This window comes from Sturnus vulgaris, chromosome 29 (genome assembly GCF_052056855.1).
Source record: "Sturnus vulgaris isolate bStuVul1 chromosome 29, bStuVul1.hap1, whole genome shotgun sequence".
Classification (NCBI taxonomy): domain Eukaryota; kingdom Metazoa; phylum Chordata; class Aves; order Passeriformes; family Sturnidae; genus Sturnus; species Sturnus vulgaris.
In genome coordinates this window covers 4,945,725-4,958,718 of record NC_142271.1, presented here as the reverse complement: position 1 = coordinate 4,958,718, position 12,994 = coordinate 4,945,725, and the positions used below count along the sequence as shown (strand labels likewise).

Genomic DNA, 12,994 nt, shown 5'->3' with positions numbered 1-12,994 from the left:
AGTTGAGAGCTTGGGCGTGGCCGAGGGGCGTGGCTTGGACGGCGCTTTTGGGATGGGAGCCAATGACTGGGTGGGGTCGAGAGGCGGGGCTTTAAATGGGTGGAGCCAATGGGGCGGGGATTGGGGCGTGGCCAGGGGCAAAGGGGCGGTGTGGGGGTGGGGTCAGTGTTTTATGGGCGGGGAATCGGCAGAAGGGGCGTGGCCAGGAGGGCTGCAGGTCGCGATGTCCCCGCTCCGAGTGCCACGGGTGTCCCCGGGGCAAGGGATGAGCCCGTGGAGCCGCACAGCCGCTCTTTTTTCCCCTCAAAAAAGCTCCGAGCTCCTTTTTCTTCCAAAAAGCACCCACTTCCTTTTCCCCCCAAAAAAGCTCAGAGCCCCTTTTTCCTCCAAAAAATCTCCGAGCTCCATTTTTCCCTAAAAAGCTCCGAGCTTCTTTTTCCCTCCAAAAAAAGCTCTGAGCTCCTTTTTCCTCCAAAAAGCTCCGATCCCGCTCGCCTCACCAAATGCGGTACAAACCCCCAGCAGGAGCCGCTCCCGCCTGTTGTCCCCAGGAATTTTGTGACACTGTGATTGAACCTGAGGATTCTGAGGAGCTGAGACCTTCCCGACCCCTGCACGGCCATGAAAAAAGTATTCTTAATTATTATTAATACTTACCTGATGCTTGTTATCAGCAGTAATATTAAGGCTGTGACACGGGGTCAGTGACACAGCAGCACTCGGGGAACAGCCGCGGGTCTCTTTCGTCAGTGCTGGGGTTTCTTTTTTTACATTTTATTTTGGTTTTTATAAATCTGAAGCCTTCCCCTAGCCCAGGTGTTTTGTTCAGACCCAAAATCTCACGAGCAGAGGAGCTCGACGTGCCCAAAAAGCCACGACAAGGACAGAGCTCACCCCTTGTCCCACCAGCAGCATCCGAGCGCTACAGCCCTGCCCAAACCCCTCCGCACACCTGGATCCACCTGGATTCCAGCAGCCACCGCCGAGACCTGCAGGGACTCGCCTCCTTTTCCTGAAACTCTGCAGAAAACCTGGAGCGCTTCCAGGGTAAACGAGCAGCCAGAGGAAACAGCGGCGGGGTCGCGGGATCTCCTCCGGGAGCTGCTCCAGCGATCGAGCCGGGACCGAGCCGGGACATCCCGGTGCCCCTCCCGGCCCGGGACTCCCGTGCCAATGGGATCGGCGGCTGCTGCCGAGCCCTCGGCGGGGCGGGGCGGGCCGGGAGCCGCCCCCGGTGGAGCCGCGGGACCCGCGGGCAGCGGAGCGGGGTAAGGGGCGCGGGGGTGAGGGAGGGTCCCGCTGGCAGCGCTCCCCCCGGGGGTCAGGGTGGGGTTGGAGATCGGCAGCACCGGGCTCGGTGTTCTCACAGCTTCGAGCCCCGCCGGGGCTGAGCTGAGCTGGAACCGGAGCCTCGCGTGTCCTTGGGCATCGTTTGGTGCCGAGGGATCGGCCACGCGTGTGGCACCGGCTGGGACAGTGTGATTTGTCCCCAAGGGCTCGGCGAGCCCCGGCTCTGCACGGCCCCCGGGTGACTCGCGGCTCTGCGGAGGTTACAGGTGTTTGTTGGCATTGCTCGGTCACGGGAGGGGAGCCGTGACCCTCGGCTGCGTTCCCAGCTCCCGCTGCTTTGTTGGCTGACCTTGGGCGAGCTCTCACCCTCCATGTGCTCGGACTGCACATGTGCTGCTCTCCTGCAGCACCCCGGGGCTCCCGGGGCTGGGAGAAACTGGAGGGACGGAAATGCAAAGTGAACGGAACGAACGCTGCCCTGGCAGGGAGGGACGGGACCAGAGCTCTGCTTCCTTGCAGTGGCTTTGGGGTGACAGCACTTGGTGGCGTTTTGCAAAAATGCCTTGGATTGACAGGGCAGGGGCACCACCTGTGACAGGTGCCCGCGGAGTCCGCTGGCACGGAATGTGCCACCAGGTACATCCTGTCCCACAGCACTGCTCTGCCAGCTGGGGCATCACCACTGCCCCAAATGAGAAAGGAAACTCAGGAGCAGAGCACTCCACGAACTCCCTCAGGGCTGCCCTGCTCGGATCTCCTCAGTCCCGAGGCAGCAGCTCAACCTCGGCACTTTGCTGTTCTCTGTTCATGCTTTTATCCCTGCTGTCAGCTCAGCGGGAGCGTTGTGCTCCATGAGGAGCTTAGAGTTTAATCCAGCTGTCCTGGGGATGTGCTGGAGGGATGGACATCCCCGAGCTGCTCTGGAAAATCGTTTTTCAGGACACTCTGGGAGAGTTAACAGGAGCCTTTGGTAGCCAGAGGGGGGAGGCTTTCCCTGCAGAAAGAGGAGATGGAGAAGAAAAGGCAAAAGATCCTAAAACTGGAGTGGAGGAAGGAGTGGAACTGCCTGGAAGAGGCTGTTCAGAGCACAGATTTGGGCTGTGAGGAAAATTGGAAGCCTGGAGGCTGAGCCTGGCCTGAACAGCTCCTCACCTCTCGTGTGAGCAGTGACAGTGACAGTCCCTGCTCACTGTGACTTGTTGGTGCAGAGCTGTGCTGGACACACTGGGCAGCGCTGGGAATGCTCCTGGCAGGTTTGGGATGACGTGGGGTTTATTTCCCAAGGAGAGAGCATTTATATGGCATCCAGAGTGCTCCAAAATTCCCTCTCAGGACCCTGAGGAGCTCTGATAACAAGGACTGGCTGGACTGGTTTGTAGCTCCACAGAAATCTCATGGAAAAGGTTCTTAAGGGACTTTGACAAATGTTTTCTTTCCCCTGGAGACTCCATTTCTGCATTAAATCCAAACAGATCCCTGCGCCCTGGGTGGTTTGGTGCTCCAGAGCAGGATGGGGACAGGGACAGCGTGTGGCTGCTCTGGGGGGGTCCTTGGTCACCTCCCTGCCATCCCCTGAGCCCCGGCAGGGTCTGTGCCAGTCCCCAGTGACCCGCTGGGCACACACAGCTCCCACCCGGGCACACACAGCTCCCACCGGGCACACCTTGCCGTGTCTCAGCAGTTTCCAAACGCGCCGTTCGTGTCCTCAGCGACACGGAGCCGACCCCAGGCGGGCTGAGGCGCTGTCTGAGGTGTGACTGAGGCTGGGCACGCCTGCCAGGACAGAACTGCGGCGTGCCCGGGCACCGCTGTGCCCCCAGCAGCCCGGAACATCCATCCCGCAGCGCCCGGGGCGGGCTGGCAGCAGCGCTCGGAGCTGTCTGCGTCTTACCTGGGCAGGTAAGGAGCTTGAACCCAACCCCGTGGCTGTGTCAGGGCGTGGTCCTGCCCACATCTGCAGAGTGCAGAAGTCACAGCAGCCTCTGCTGGATCGCAATTAACTCCTGGTTAATCAGGAGTCATCCCCTGCTCCATCCAGCAGCGCGGAGCTGCCCTCCGGCGTGGGTGGCACAGGGAGGGATGAAGGGTTTCTTTGTGTGTTTTTACCTCCATCAGCTCCCCGGAGAAGTTTGGTTCTGGGGGGAATCTGCCTCTTTGCTGGCAGCCAGAGGAGGAAAACGGTCAGCCCGTGTTTTTTCAGCAGCAGACTCTTTAAAAACAAAGGCCGCTGCCAGGTTCTGCTGTTTTCTTTTCGGTGCACAGCCCAGTTTTGTTAAAAGGTTGAGGTTTGCGTGTTTGTTTTCTCGTTTGGAAATAACCTTGGTGCCGTTCCCTTGCAGATGAACGAAGACTTCCCCAGCTGAGCTCTCCTGAGCCAAGAGCCGCGTGTGGGGAGGCACCAAATGGTCTCTGTGAGCTGCCAGGACCTGCTGCCCTCCCTGACCAGCCCTTCCCTGCTCGAGAGCTTGGCCAGTGCCCTGCAGTGCAGGATGCCACCGTCCCTCCTGCCAGGACACGGCGGTGACAGGACATGTGGCCACCCAGAGGGCTCTGGGGATGTCCTGGCAGGCAGCACTGGCCACTCTGAGCCTGCCCCACTATTCAGTGCCAAGGAGGAGCCCCCCAAAGCCCAGCTTATCGAGGCTCAGCTCAGGCTGCCTGACTTCTGCCTCTCCCAGGAGTTCATCCCCACGCTGGAGGAGATCGAGGAGTTCCTCAGGGAGAAGGCAGAGCTCCCCAGGGATGAAGCAGGAGATCCTCACCCCGCGGGGTGGAAAGTGGAGAGCAAAGCTGAGCTCGGCTCTGGGGCACAGCTCACCCCCAGAGAGCACCATGGAGGAGAAGGACACGTCCCAAACTCTTTGGGGACAGCTGCTGGTGACCAGGCAGTGGCTGCTGGCAGCATTCCCGTGCTCCTGCAGCTCCAGCCTCTCCCGATGGACAGCATCACCCCCCCGGCCCAGCCTGGGGGTGTCAGGGTGGCTCAGCTGCTCATCAGCTTGCAGAGCCCAAACCTCCCTCAGCTCCAACCCCCTGGCACCATCCTGGACCAAAAATACGTCAGAATCGCCCCCCTGCCGGTGGCCACGGGCCCGGGGGACGGGCAGGAGGAGGCAGAGGCAGCCCCCAGGTGCCAGCAGGGTCCCCCTGCCCTGCTCCGCAGCCACCGCTGCTCCCACCCCGGCTGTGGCAAGGTTTATTCCAAGAGCTCGCACCTGAAGGCTCATTTCCGCCGGCACACGGGCGAGAAACCCTACACCTGTGCCTGGCCCAACTGCGGCTGGAGGTGAGTGGGGGTCCCCCAGGGTGGGGGGGCTCCCAGTTTGCAGGGAGAATCCACAGGGAGAACAAAGCTTCCCTCCCCAGCCACGCCGCTCCAGGCTCGAGGTGGAGTTCCAGGAAAGCATTCCCACCCAGGCTCCTGGCTCGTGGCCTTTGGCCACTGCCAGCCTGAGCTCTTTTCCCAAAAAACCGATTTTTTTTCTCGGCGTCTGGGCCTCTCTGCTGCCGGAAGGTTCCAGCAAGGGAAAACAAATGGAGGAAATAGGTGGACAGCGTCCTTTGAGAGAGCAAGGGAAAGAAATTCAGATTTCAGTGGGCAAAGTCTTTTCTATTTCCAAATTCTTGGAGGGGTTGGTCTCGGGAGCTGGGGGTGCCTCCTCTGAAGGATGTGGGGTGATCCAGGGGGCTGTGGCAGGGACAGATGTGAGGCTGTGGGGTGACCCAGGAGGGTGACTCAGAGGGTTTGGGGTGATCCAGGAGGCTGTGGGGTGACCCAGAGGGTTTGGGGTGATCCAGGGGGCTGTGGCAGGGACAGATGCCAGCCTGCCCCGTGCCAGGCTCACCGTGCCCCCTGCCCAGCCTGGCACCAGGGCTGGATCCCGAATTCCTCCTTCCTGCCGCAGGTTCTCCCGCTCGGATGAGCTCTCCCGCCACAAGCGCTCCCACTCCGGGGTCAAGCCCTACCAGTGCACGGCCTGTGAGAAGAAATTTGCCCGCAGTGACCACTTGGCCAAGCACCTGAAGATCCACCGGGGGCAGCCCTGCAGCCCACGGACACTTCCAGGGCCGAGCAGGAGTTAATTCCTGCTGCTCATCCCTGCCAGAGCCGGGGGAGCAGAGCAGACCCCGCTGCTGAGGAGGAGGAGGGACAGGAGACTTTGTCATCGCTCTTTTCCGGGGTGATGATGTTCCCGAGTTGTTTCTGGCTCTGCTGTTCCTCTTTGAAATACACGTGGTGGAAATCAGCGTGGATTTGGGGTGTGTGTAGGGAAGTTGGGGTCGCACTGTGAAGAGGGATTCAGGAGTTTTGGAATCCCAGAATCCCAGAATGGTTTGGGTTGGGAGGGACCTCAAAGCTCATCCCATGAGCAGGGACACCTCCCACTATCCCAGGCTGCTCCATCCTGGCCTTGGACACTCCCAGAGATCCAGGGGCAGCCACAGCTTCTCTGGGAATCCCATCCCAGTCCCTCCCTGCCCTTCCAGCCAGGAATTCCTTCCCAAAATCCCATCTCTCCCTGCCCTCTGGCAGTGGGAACCATTCCCTGTGTGCTGTCCATGGAATGGGGATGGATGGAGTCTGTGCTGTGCAGCCGTGGGGGCTGAAACAGATTTTGACACTTTCCAGTGTTGCTGACATGGTTGGTTTTGTCCCTAAATCTGCTTTTTTTTTTTTTTTTTTTTTGGACACTGTGGTGTCCAACATGAGAGGGACAGGAGCTGGATTTTGTGGAGACCAGGAGAGCAGAAAGCAGCAGCCCAAAGCCCTTTCCATCACAGAAGGGCATTGCCAAGGAGGGGACACGGCTGTGTGAGGAGCCTGGAGGAGCTGGGAGCTCCTGCCAGGGCAGCAGAGCAGCTCCAGGCTGCTGACGTCCTCCCCCTATTTGCCTTTTGGTTAATTAAAGGCCAGCTCCTCGCTGCCGTGCCAACTCCCCGAGCTCTGCAAACATCTGGGAGGGAACGAGGAGCTTGTACAAACACAGATCAGCGTCAGGAGCTGCTGCCCTTTCCACGTGGCCGTGCCAGGCTGGGTTTTGGTGCCTGCAGGCTCCGAGCTGGGCTGTGCCCGTGCTGATGCCCCGATGCCCTGGCAGGGCAGAGCTCCACGAGCTGCCCTTGAGCTGCTGTGCTGAGGGGGAGGTTGAGTTGTGCCCAAAACACGTCAGGGAAATCAGCTCAGCTCTTCTGGCTGCAGGTTTGGGCAGCAGAGGTTGTTCCCTGCTCCTGTTTGGGGAAGGAAAAAGCTGGAGGGGTGAGAATGGAGGTGGGGTCCTGCTCCAAGGGGTGAGAGAAGCAGCTCTGGGTGAGGAATTGAGGTTGGGAAGGGATCTGCCCTGGTGACAGTGTCATGGGGCTGCAGATATTGGTGTTGGTGGCTGCAGTGTCCCAGCAGTGTGCCTTCAGGGGAAGGGGAGCAAGGCAGCTGAAAATCCTTTGTTTATTTCTATTCTGAAATATTTGGGGATGCTCAGGCTGGCCCTGAAGGAGCTGGAGATGGACAGAGCAGGGATTCCCACCTCTGAGGGCTCATCACCCCACCATGTCCTGGTTTCTCCTGCACTTTGTCACTCCAGGGGCCACAATCCAGCCTGGCACCTGCTGCTGTACCAGCACTGAAGAAAAGGGTCCTTTTCCCCCCACAAACAGCAAAAATTCCTCTCAAACTCCAAGCTCCCAGTGCACAAACGCTGAGGAGAAACGTAACTAAATCTGGCTGGGGGTTTGGATCCTTCCTTGTGGAAAGAGCAGCTGAAGGATGGGCTGGGAATGGGCTGTGGATGTCCCTGAGGAGATTCGGGAATCACTGTGATTCCCAAAAACCACCTGCATCCCCAGCAGGCTTTGGGACAGGAAGAGCTGGAGTTTCACTGCTCTCCTTCAGCTCCAAGCTTTCCCCAGAGGTCTGGCAGGGCTGGGTGCTGGATCCCGGCCTGAACTCCTCCGTGCTGAGCTCCAGGTGTGGGTTGGCTGCGGGGCCATGGCTGCCTGCAGCGGGGTTCTGTCCCCTGGCTGTGCAGGTGGAGGTGTGAGAGCCCTGCAGGGCTCCTGGCGAGTGTTTGCAGAGCTGTCCCTGCTGGGGAGGGCACCTGGATTTCCCAAGGATTTCCTGGAGAGCTGAGCTGCCCTGGGAGCTCTCCCTTTGTGCTGTGGGTGCTCCAGCGCTGCCCTGGCCTGGCCAGGTGTGCCCAGGTGTGCCCAGGTATGAGCAGACAGATCTGCCCGAGCCTATTTTGGGCTGCCTTTTGTTCCAGTGTTTTTTTTTATTTTTTTTTTTAACCTGGCTCAGGATCTTCTCCATGGCCTCCTTGCTGCGGGGCTCTGTGCACAGCCCACGTGCCAGCCTGACTCACGCCCGTCTCGTGCTTTTATCTGTCCCCCTTTGCTCTTCTCCCTCGCTCCAGACGCTCTCACAGCACGCCCTGCTCGTCCCGGACCTGCCCCATCCTGCCTCCCTCCGCAGGCAATGGGGAGATGGCAGAGTTTCCAAATTTTGGCAGTGAGAAGGTTTGGGTCTCACCCTCAATCCAAGGATGGAACCTCAAGCCTTCTCTGTTCTCCAGAGGGTCCCCAGCTGGTCCTGGGGTGGCTCTGCTGTGGGAGACAGGGCTGGGAGTTCTGGCAGCAGGGACTTGGAGCTGCCCTGGTTTGTTTTGCCATCCCTTCCAGCCAACCACAAAGGGAGAGGAGATATTTTTATAAAATAAACCAGCCTAGATCCGTATCTCTTGTGCAATGCCTGCTGGAGTCTCACCTGCTCCCCTCTGGGGGACTCTGCATGGTTTAAAAGGTTTGCTCTGTAATTACCTCTCCTCTGCTCCAGTCAGGATGCTGCTCCACAGAAATATTCCCGGTGGAAGCTGAGACCTGGTGGCAGCAGCAGGGATGAGGCTCCTGCCCACAGCTCTGGGGGCTGCCAGGAGGTGACACAAGTGTCACCAGGGGATGCCCTGGGGGGTGCTGAGAGGGAGCAGAGCCCTGTGCTGGACACGGAGTCCCCGTGGGAGGAGAGGGAATGGGAAGGAGTGGGAAGGAGGAGTGGGAATGGAATGGCAGGAGTGGGAGTGGGAAGGAGTGGGAAGGAGGAGTGGGAATGGAATGGCAGGAGTGGGAGTGGGAAGAGTGGGAAGGGGAAGGAATGGGAATGGCAGGAGTGGGAATGGTAGGAGGGGAATGAGAAGAGTGGGAATGGGAAGAGTGGGAATGAAATTGAGGAGTGGGAATGGCAGGAGTGGGAAGGGGAAGGAATGGGAATGGCAGGAGTGGAAGAGTGGAAATGGCAGGAGTGGAAACGGCAGGAGTGGAATGGGAAGAATGGGAATGACAGGAGTGGGAATGGGAAGAGTGAGAATGAGAAAAGTGGGAATGGGAAGAGTGGGAATGGCAGGAGTGGGAATGGAATGGCAAAAGGGGATATAGCAGGATCAGGGGCAGCAGGAGCAGGAAGGACAGGAGCAGGAGCAGCAGGACCCGGCTCCTGGTGCTCAGCCCAAGGCTGGCACGTTGCTAAGCAGAGCTTTTGAAGATTCCTCGCAGGCAGGCGGGAGCTGGAGCAGGGCAGGACGTGGGAGAGCACCGGGAGAAGCTCGGGCGCTGTTGCTAAATTTGCAGCTGGGGCTGTGGGGAAGGCAGGAGCAGCAGAGTGACAGCAGTGACATCCCCGGGCTGCCCACGGGGAGCTCGTGCTGCTCATCCTGCAGGATGAGCCAAGGGCCACTGCAAATCCTGCCTTAAAGCCCCTTTGGAAATACAGCCCTAAGATGGATCACAGCATTAGGGGGTTCTTTCTTTCTGTCTTTTTATTTATTTATTTTTTTTTTTTTTAATTTTTTCCACTAATAAAGTCAGAACTGGATTTTTATTAATGATTCTCCCTTCCAGGTTTCAGTTTTACTGGAGAGAAATGCAGGAGGAGTTTCTGCTGCTTGCAGTGCTTCAGCAGCAGAATTTGGCTCGAGGCAGGGAGAAAAACCAGAGCCTGAGTTTTCCTAGAGGAGCAGGGAATTTTTGTGGGAATGGGATCTGAAAATCAGAGAGGGACAATTGAGAGCTCCTCCAGCCACCAGCTGGGCCAGGTCCTGGCCCCGAGTGACAAAAGGTGAGAGCTGGTGGTGGGAAACACCTGGAGAAGTTTTGCAGCCCTCTGGGCAGGGTGAGGAGCCTCAGGTGTCCCCACAGAACTTCTTGTCCCTGAAACGGGGAGGAAAAGGGACAGGAGCCCCTTTTTGGGTCACACATAACCCAGGAGAAGGTCCAAGCTCTCCTGGAGCCATCACTGAGCATCAAACACCACAAAATGTGAGTTTACCTGGCCTGGAGCTGCAGGAGCTCCCACCTGAGGCTCTGCCCGGGGCTGGGAGGGTTCAGGGCACAGCAGCTTAATGACCAAACGAGTTAATTAAAACATCTGGCCGGGCTGGGGGAATTATTCCCCGATAATCAGCTCGCTGAGGAGGCAGCAGTGCCCTGCTGGGGCAGGAGCAGGGCAGGGACAGGACAGGGCTGATGGACCAGTGGCTTCTGTCCCTGCTGTGCCCTGCCCCAGGCTGGCAGTTTGTCCTCAGCACGGATTGGGGCTGGGCTGCCTGCAGGGATTCACCTTTCCCGGGAGCTGCTCTCCCCTGCAGGTAAATATTTCTTTTATTGGCCCAAAGTGGGGAAGGTTTCCCGTGATGGTGATGGAGCGTGGTCAGCCGTGATGTTTTGTGATGTTTGACCCAGGCAGCGCCACAGAAAAAGTTTTTCCTTCCCTGCACAAATTTGGTTTATCCTTCCCTGCACAAATTTGGTTTGTCCTCCCCTGCTTCCCCTGCAAATCCACCCTGGTAAAGCCTCTCTTGGCTTAGTGGTGGGAAGCAGGGAGGGGGGGAATCAGAGCCGTGATTCCACATCCCCGGATCTGTTTCGTTTTTGGAAATGTCGTTTCTTTTCTCTGTGAATTTCCCCGAATTCCACCCAAGCACAGTTTCACACCTCTGCTATTTCAGGCCTGGGGTTGTGTGCACAAACAACAGGCTCTGAAATGAGATTTTATTTATATTTTTTTTTTTTAGATGCCATCTCCACAGGCTTTGCCCCGTGGTTTCCAGCTGGGCTGGTGCTGTTGGGTCAGGTGAGGAGAAGCAAGGCAGGATTCCATGAGCTGTGTCAGGAATTCCACTGGGGATGTGGGAACTTCACGAGGGGAATTGTGCATTTAGCAGGAGAAGCTCCACAGTGGGAAGGAGTTTGGTAACGTTGTGTAACAAGCAGAGCTCTGGGGCTGAGCCTCAAACCAGCTCTGAGCTGGGCTGAGGCAGGGGAGAGGAAATTCTGACAGAAATTCCAGCATTTCTCCTGCTCCTCACTGTGTGCTGCAGTTCCCACGGGACTGGGTGATCCCAGCTTTTCCTGAAATGAAATTTTGAGTGTTAACAGCTGCTGGATGATCTGGGCATCACCAAGTGCTGGTTGGTGAAATATTTAATTTTCGAGATTTTATTCCATCTCCCCTGTTTGCTGGTTGGAATTGCTCCATTGAGTGGGGATGGAGGTTTTTGAATGGAATAATTTCCTATGCTGAATTTCCTCTCTACCTCTTATCTGCCCTGAAAATACAATCACATGGGCTGGGAGCTTTTTTTTCTGTAGAAAAAATATTCAGAAATAAATGCTTGAAACCAGCAGAGATCTGTGGCTTCTTGAAAGCATCACAAACACCAGAGCAGGAAACAGAACTCAAAAAAAAAAAAAAAAAAACCAAAACTCTGCAAAGAAAAAAAGAGCTTTATTTGGTCTGGAAAATAAGAGATTTTGGGCATGGAAGGGAACACAGGGATGGGAGCTGAGTTTTTTCTCCATCACCTTCAAGGTGCTCCTAAAAGCAAAGGCTGCTGGTGTTTGTGGGTCCCTCAGTGCCCTGGAATATTCCATGGGCAGAGTTTTTGGGATCTTGGAGAGGTGATGATTTCCCCCACGAGGATCCTAAAACTGGGAACTGAGTCCTTAGTGAGCCCCTGGCCTGGTGAAGCTGTCCCTGCCCATGGCAGGGGTGGGAATGAGTTTTTAACTTTTAATTCCCCAAACCAGGCTGGAATTCTGTGATGCAAAAAAACCTTTGAATATTAAACTTCCCGAGAGAGCAACCAGCAGCTTTTCCTCGTGAAATTCCCAAAGCCAACCAAAAACCCTTCCCTGACCCAAAGGCTTTTCCTGCTTGAGGGGCACAAAAACCTCCAGGAGCTGCTCTGTTCATTCCATGGCTGGAATTTTTCAGGCTTCTCCCTTCTCCCATTCCTTCCTGAGTTCCTCTCCAGCCTCGTGATGGCCAAGCCAGAAAGGTTTGGAGAAGTTCTGGAATTCTCTGTGCTCCCCTGCCTGGGCTGTCCTGTGTTTTTTTTCCCAGAACTTGGAGCTCTCTATCCCTTCACAACTCGGAAATTGCAAAATCCATTTTCCAAGTGCTTCCACCTGATTAACATTCCCCAGAAATCCCCAATTAAATATGTTTATTTTCCCTTTTCTGCTGCCTCTTCCCCGTTAAAATGGGAGCTGCTTTCCTAAAAGCTCTTTGCACATGAGCTTTTTTGGATTTTTTTTTTTTTTTTTTCCTCCCAAACCCTGCCTCGTTCCCTGCTTGATTTTTATTCCATGCCTTTGTCTGTCCTATATTTTTTTTTTTCCCTGGCTGATGCTGTCTAAGATAGGAACAAGCCCACGTTGAATTGCAAACACCCGGCAGTGGGAGCAGAACAAAATGGGAGTTGCACGAAGTAGGAAATTTCTTATCCCCCTAAAATAAAAAAAGGGTTGATTGTCACTGGAGCCACCCCCGTGATGCAGCTTTAGGAGCTTGGGGTTGATTTTTGGGTGCTGCCCTTCTCTCTGCTGCTTTTTTTGGGGGGGGTTCAGCTCCTGCTTTTTTTCCCTGAATGCCAAAATTTTGGGGGGTGCTGGTGGATTTTGTCCATGGGGAGTGGAGACAAAGCCAGGGGAGGATGTGGAGTGGTGGAGCTCTGCCCTTTGCAGCCCCAAAGGAGATTTTTGCAGCCCCAAAGGAGATTTTTTTTTTTTTTTCCATCCAGAAAGGAGATTTTTCCATCCCCACAGGAGCTCCTGGAGGAACCAGCTGGATTTGGGAGCGAGTTGTGCACAGCCAGGTGCTGGAGCTGTCCCAAAAAAATGGGATTGAGCTGGGCTGGAGATGCTGGCAAAGCTCCCACCTGTGACTCGACTTTATTTCCCTCTTTGTTCTGGGGTTTGCTGGGGGAAAAGGGACGCCAGGATAAACAGGGCAAAGAGGGAAGGCAGAAAAGAGGGGTGGGAAAAGCCCGGGGGGATTTGTCAGGTCAGGGGGTGAGGAGGAGCCCCCAGAGCTCCAGATGTTCCTGGCTCGGGCATTCCCCAGGGAAAAGCAGCTCTGATAATGTGGAAATACTGCCCGATGCTTTCCACAGGAAAGAAAAAAAAAAAAACCAAAAGGGAAAATACCGACACTTTCACTTCAGAAGGGTTTAATTATTTTGAAAGCTGAGGAAACGGATTCTGGAGGATTTTATTTGTTTCTTTTCCTCCTTTCCTTTTCCTCCCTGCATGGTCCCTTTCACTTTTTTTTCTGGTGTTTGTTTTGTTTGGTTTTTTTTTTTTTATTTTTTGTTTGAAAGTGGAGCTGGGAAAAACACAAAAATTCCCTTAACTGCTGCATTTTTAAAGAAAATGAACT

At 55.9% G+C, this 12,994-nt stretch overlaps 1 protein-coding gene across 1 annotated transcript; it reads left to right on the top strand.

Moving 5' to 3' along the window:
• The first annotated feature begins 1,160 nt into the window (after window positions 1-1,160).
• LOC106850993 (Krueppel-like factor 15) lies at window positions 1,161-5,537 on the top strand. The gene is made up of 3 exons (XM_014872666.2): window positions 1,161-1,268; window positions 3,630-4,576; window positions 5,196-5,537. Exons 2-3 carry the CDS (start codon window positions 3,693-3,695, stop codon window positions 5,371-5,373), a joined length of 1,062 nt encoding a protein of 353 aa, XP_014728152.2. The 5' UTR covers window positions 1,161-1,268; window positions 3,630-3,692; the 3' UTR covers window positions 5,374-5,537.
• Window positions 5,538-12,994: the final 7,457 nt, after the last annotated feature.

Excerpts from the sequence above, each read along its gene's own strand:
- LOC106850993 (XM_014872666.2), top strand. The coding sequence starts at position 3,693 with ATGGTCTCTGTGAGCTGCCAGGACCTGCTGCCCTCCCTGACCAGCCCT. Across the intron at positions 4,577-5,195 it reads TGGCCCAACTGCGGCTGGAG|GTTCTCCCGCTCGGATGAGC; the intron begins GTGAGTGGGGGT and ends TTCCTGCCGCAG.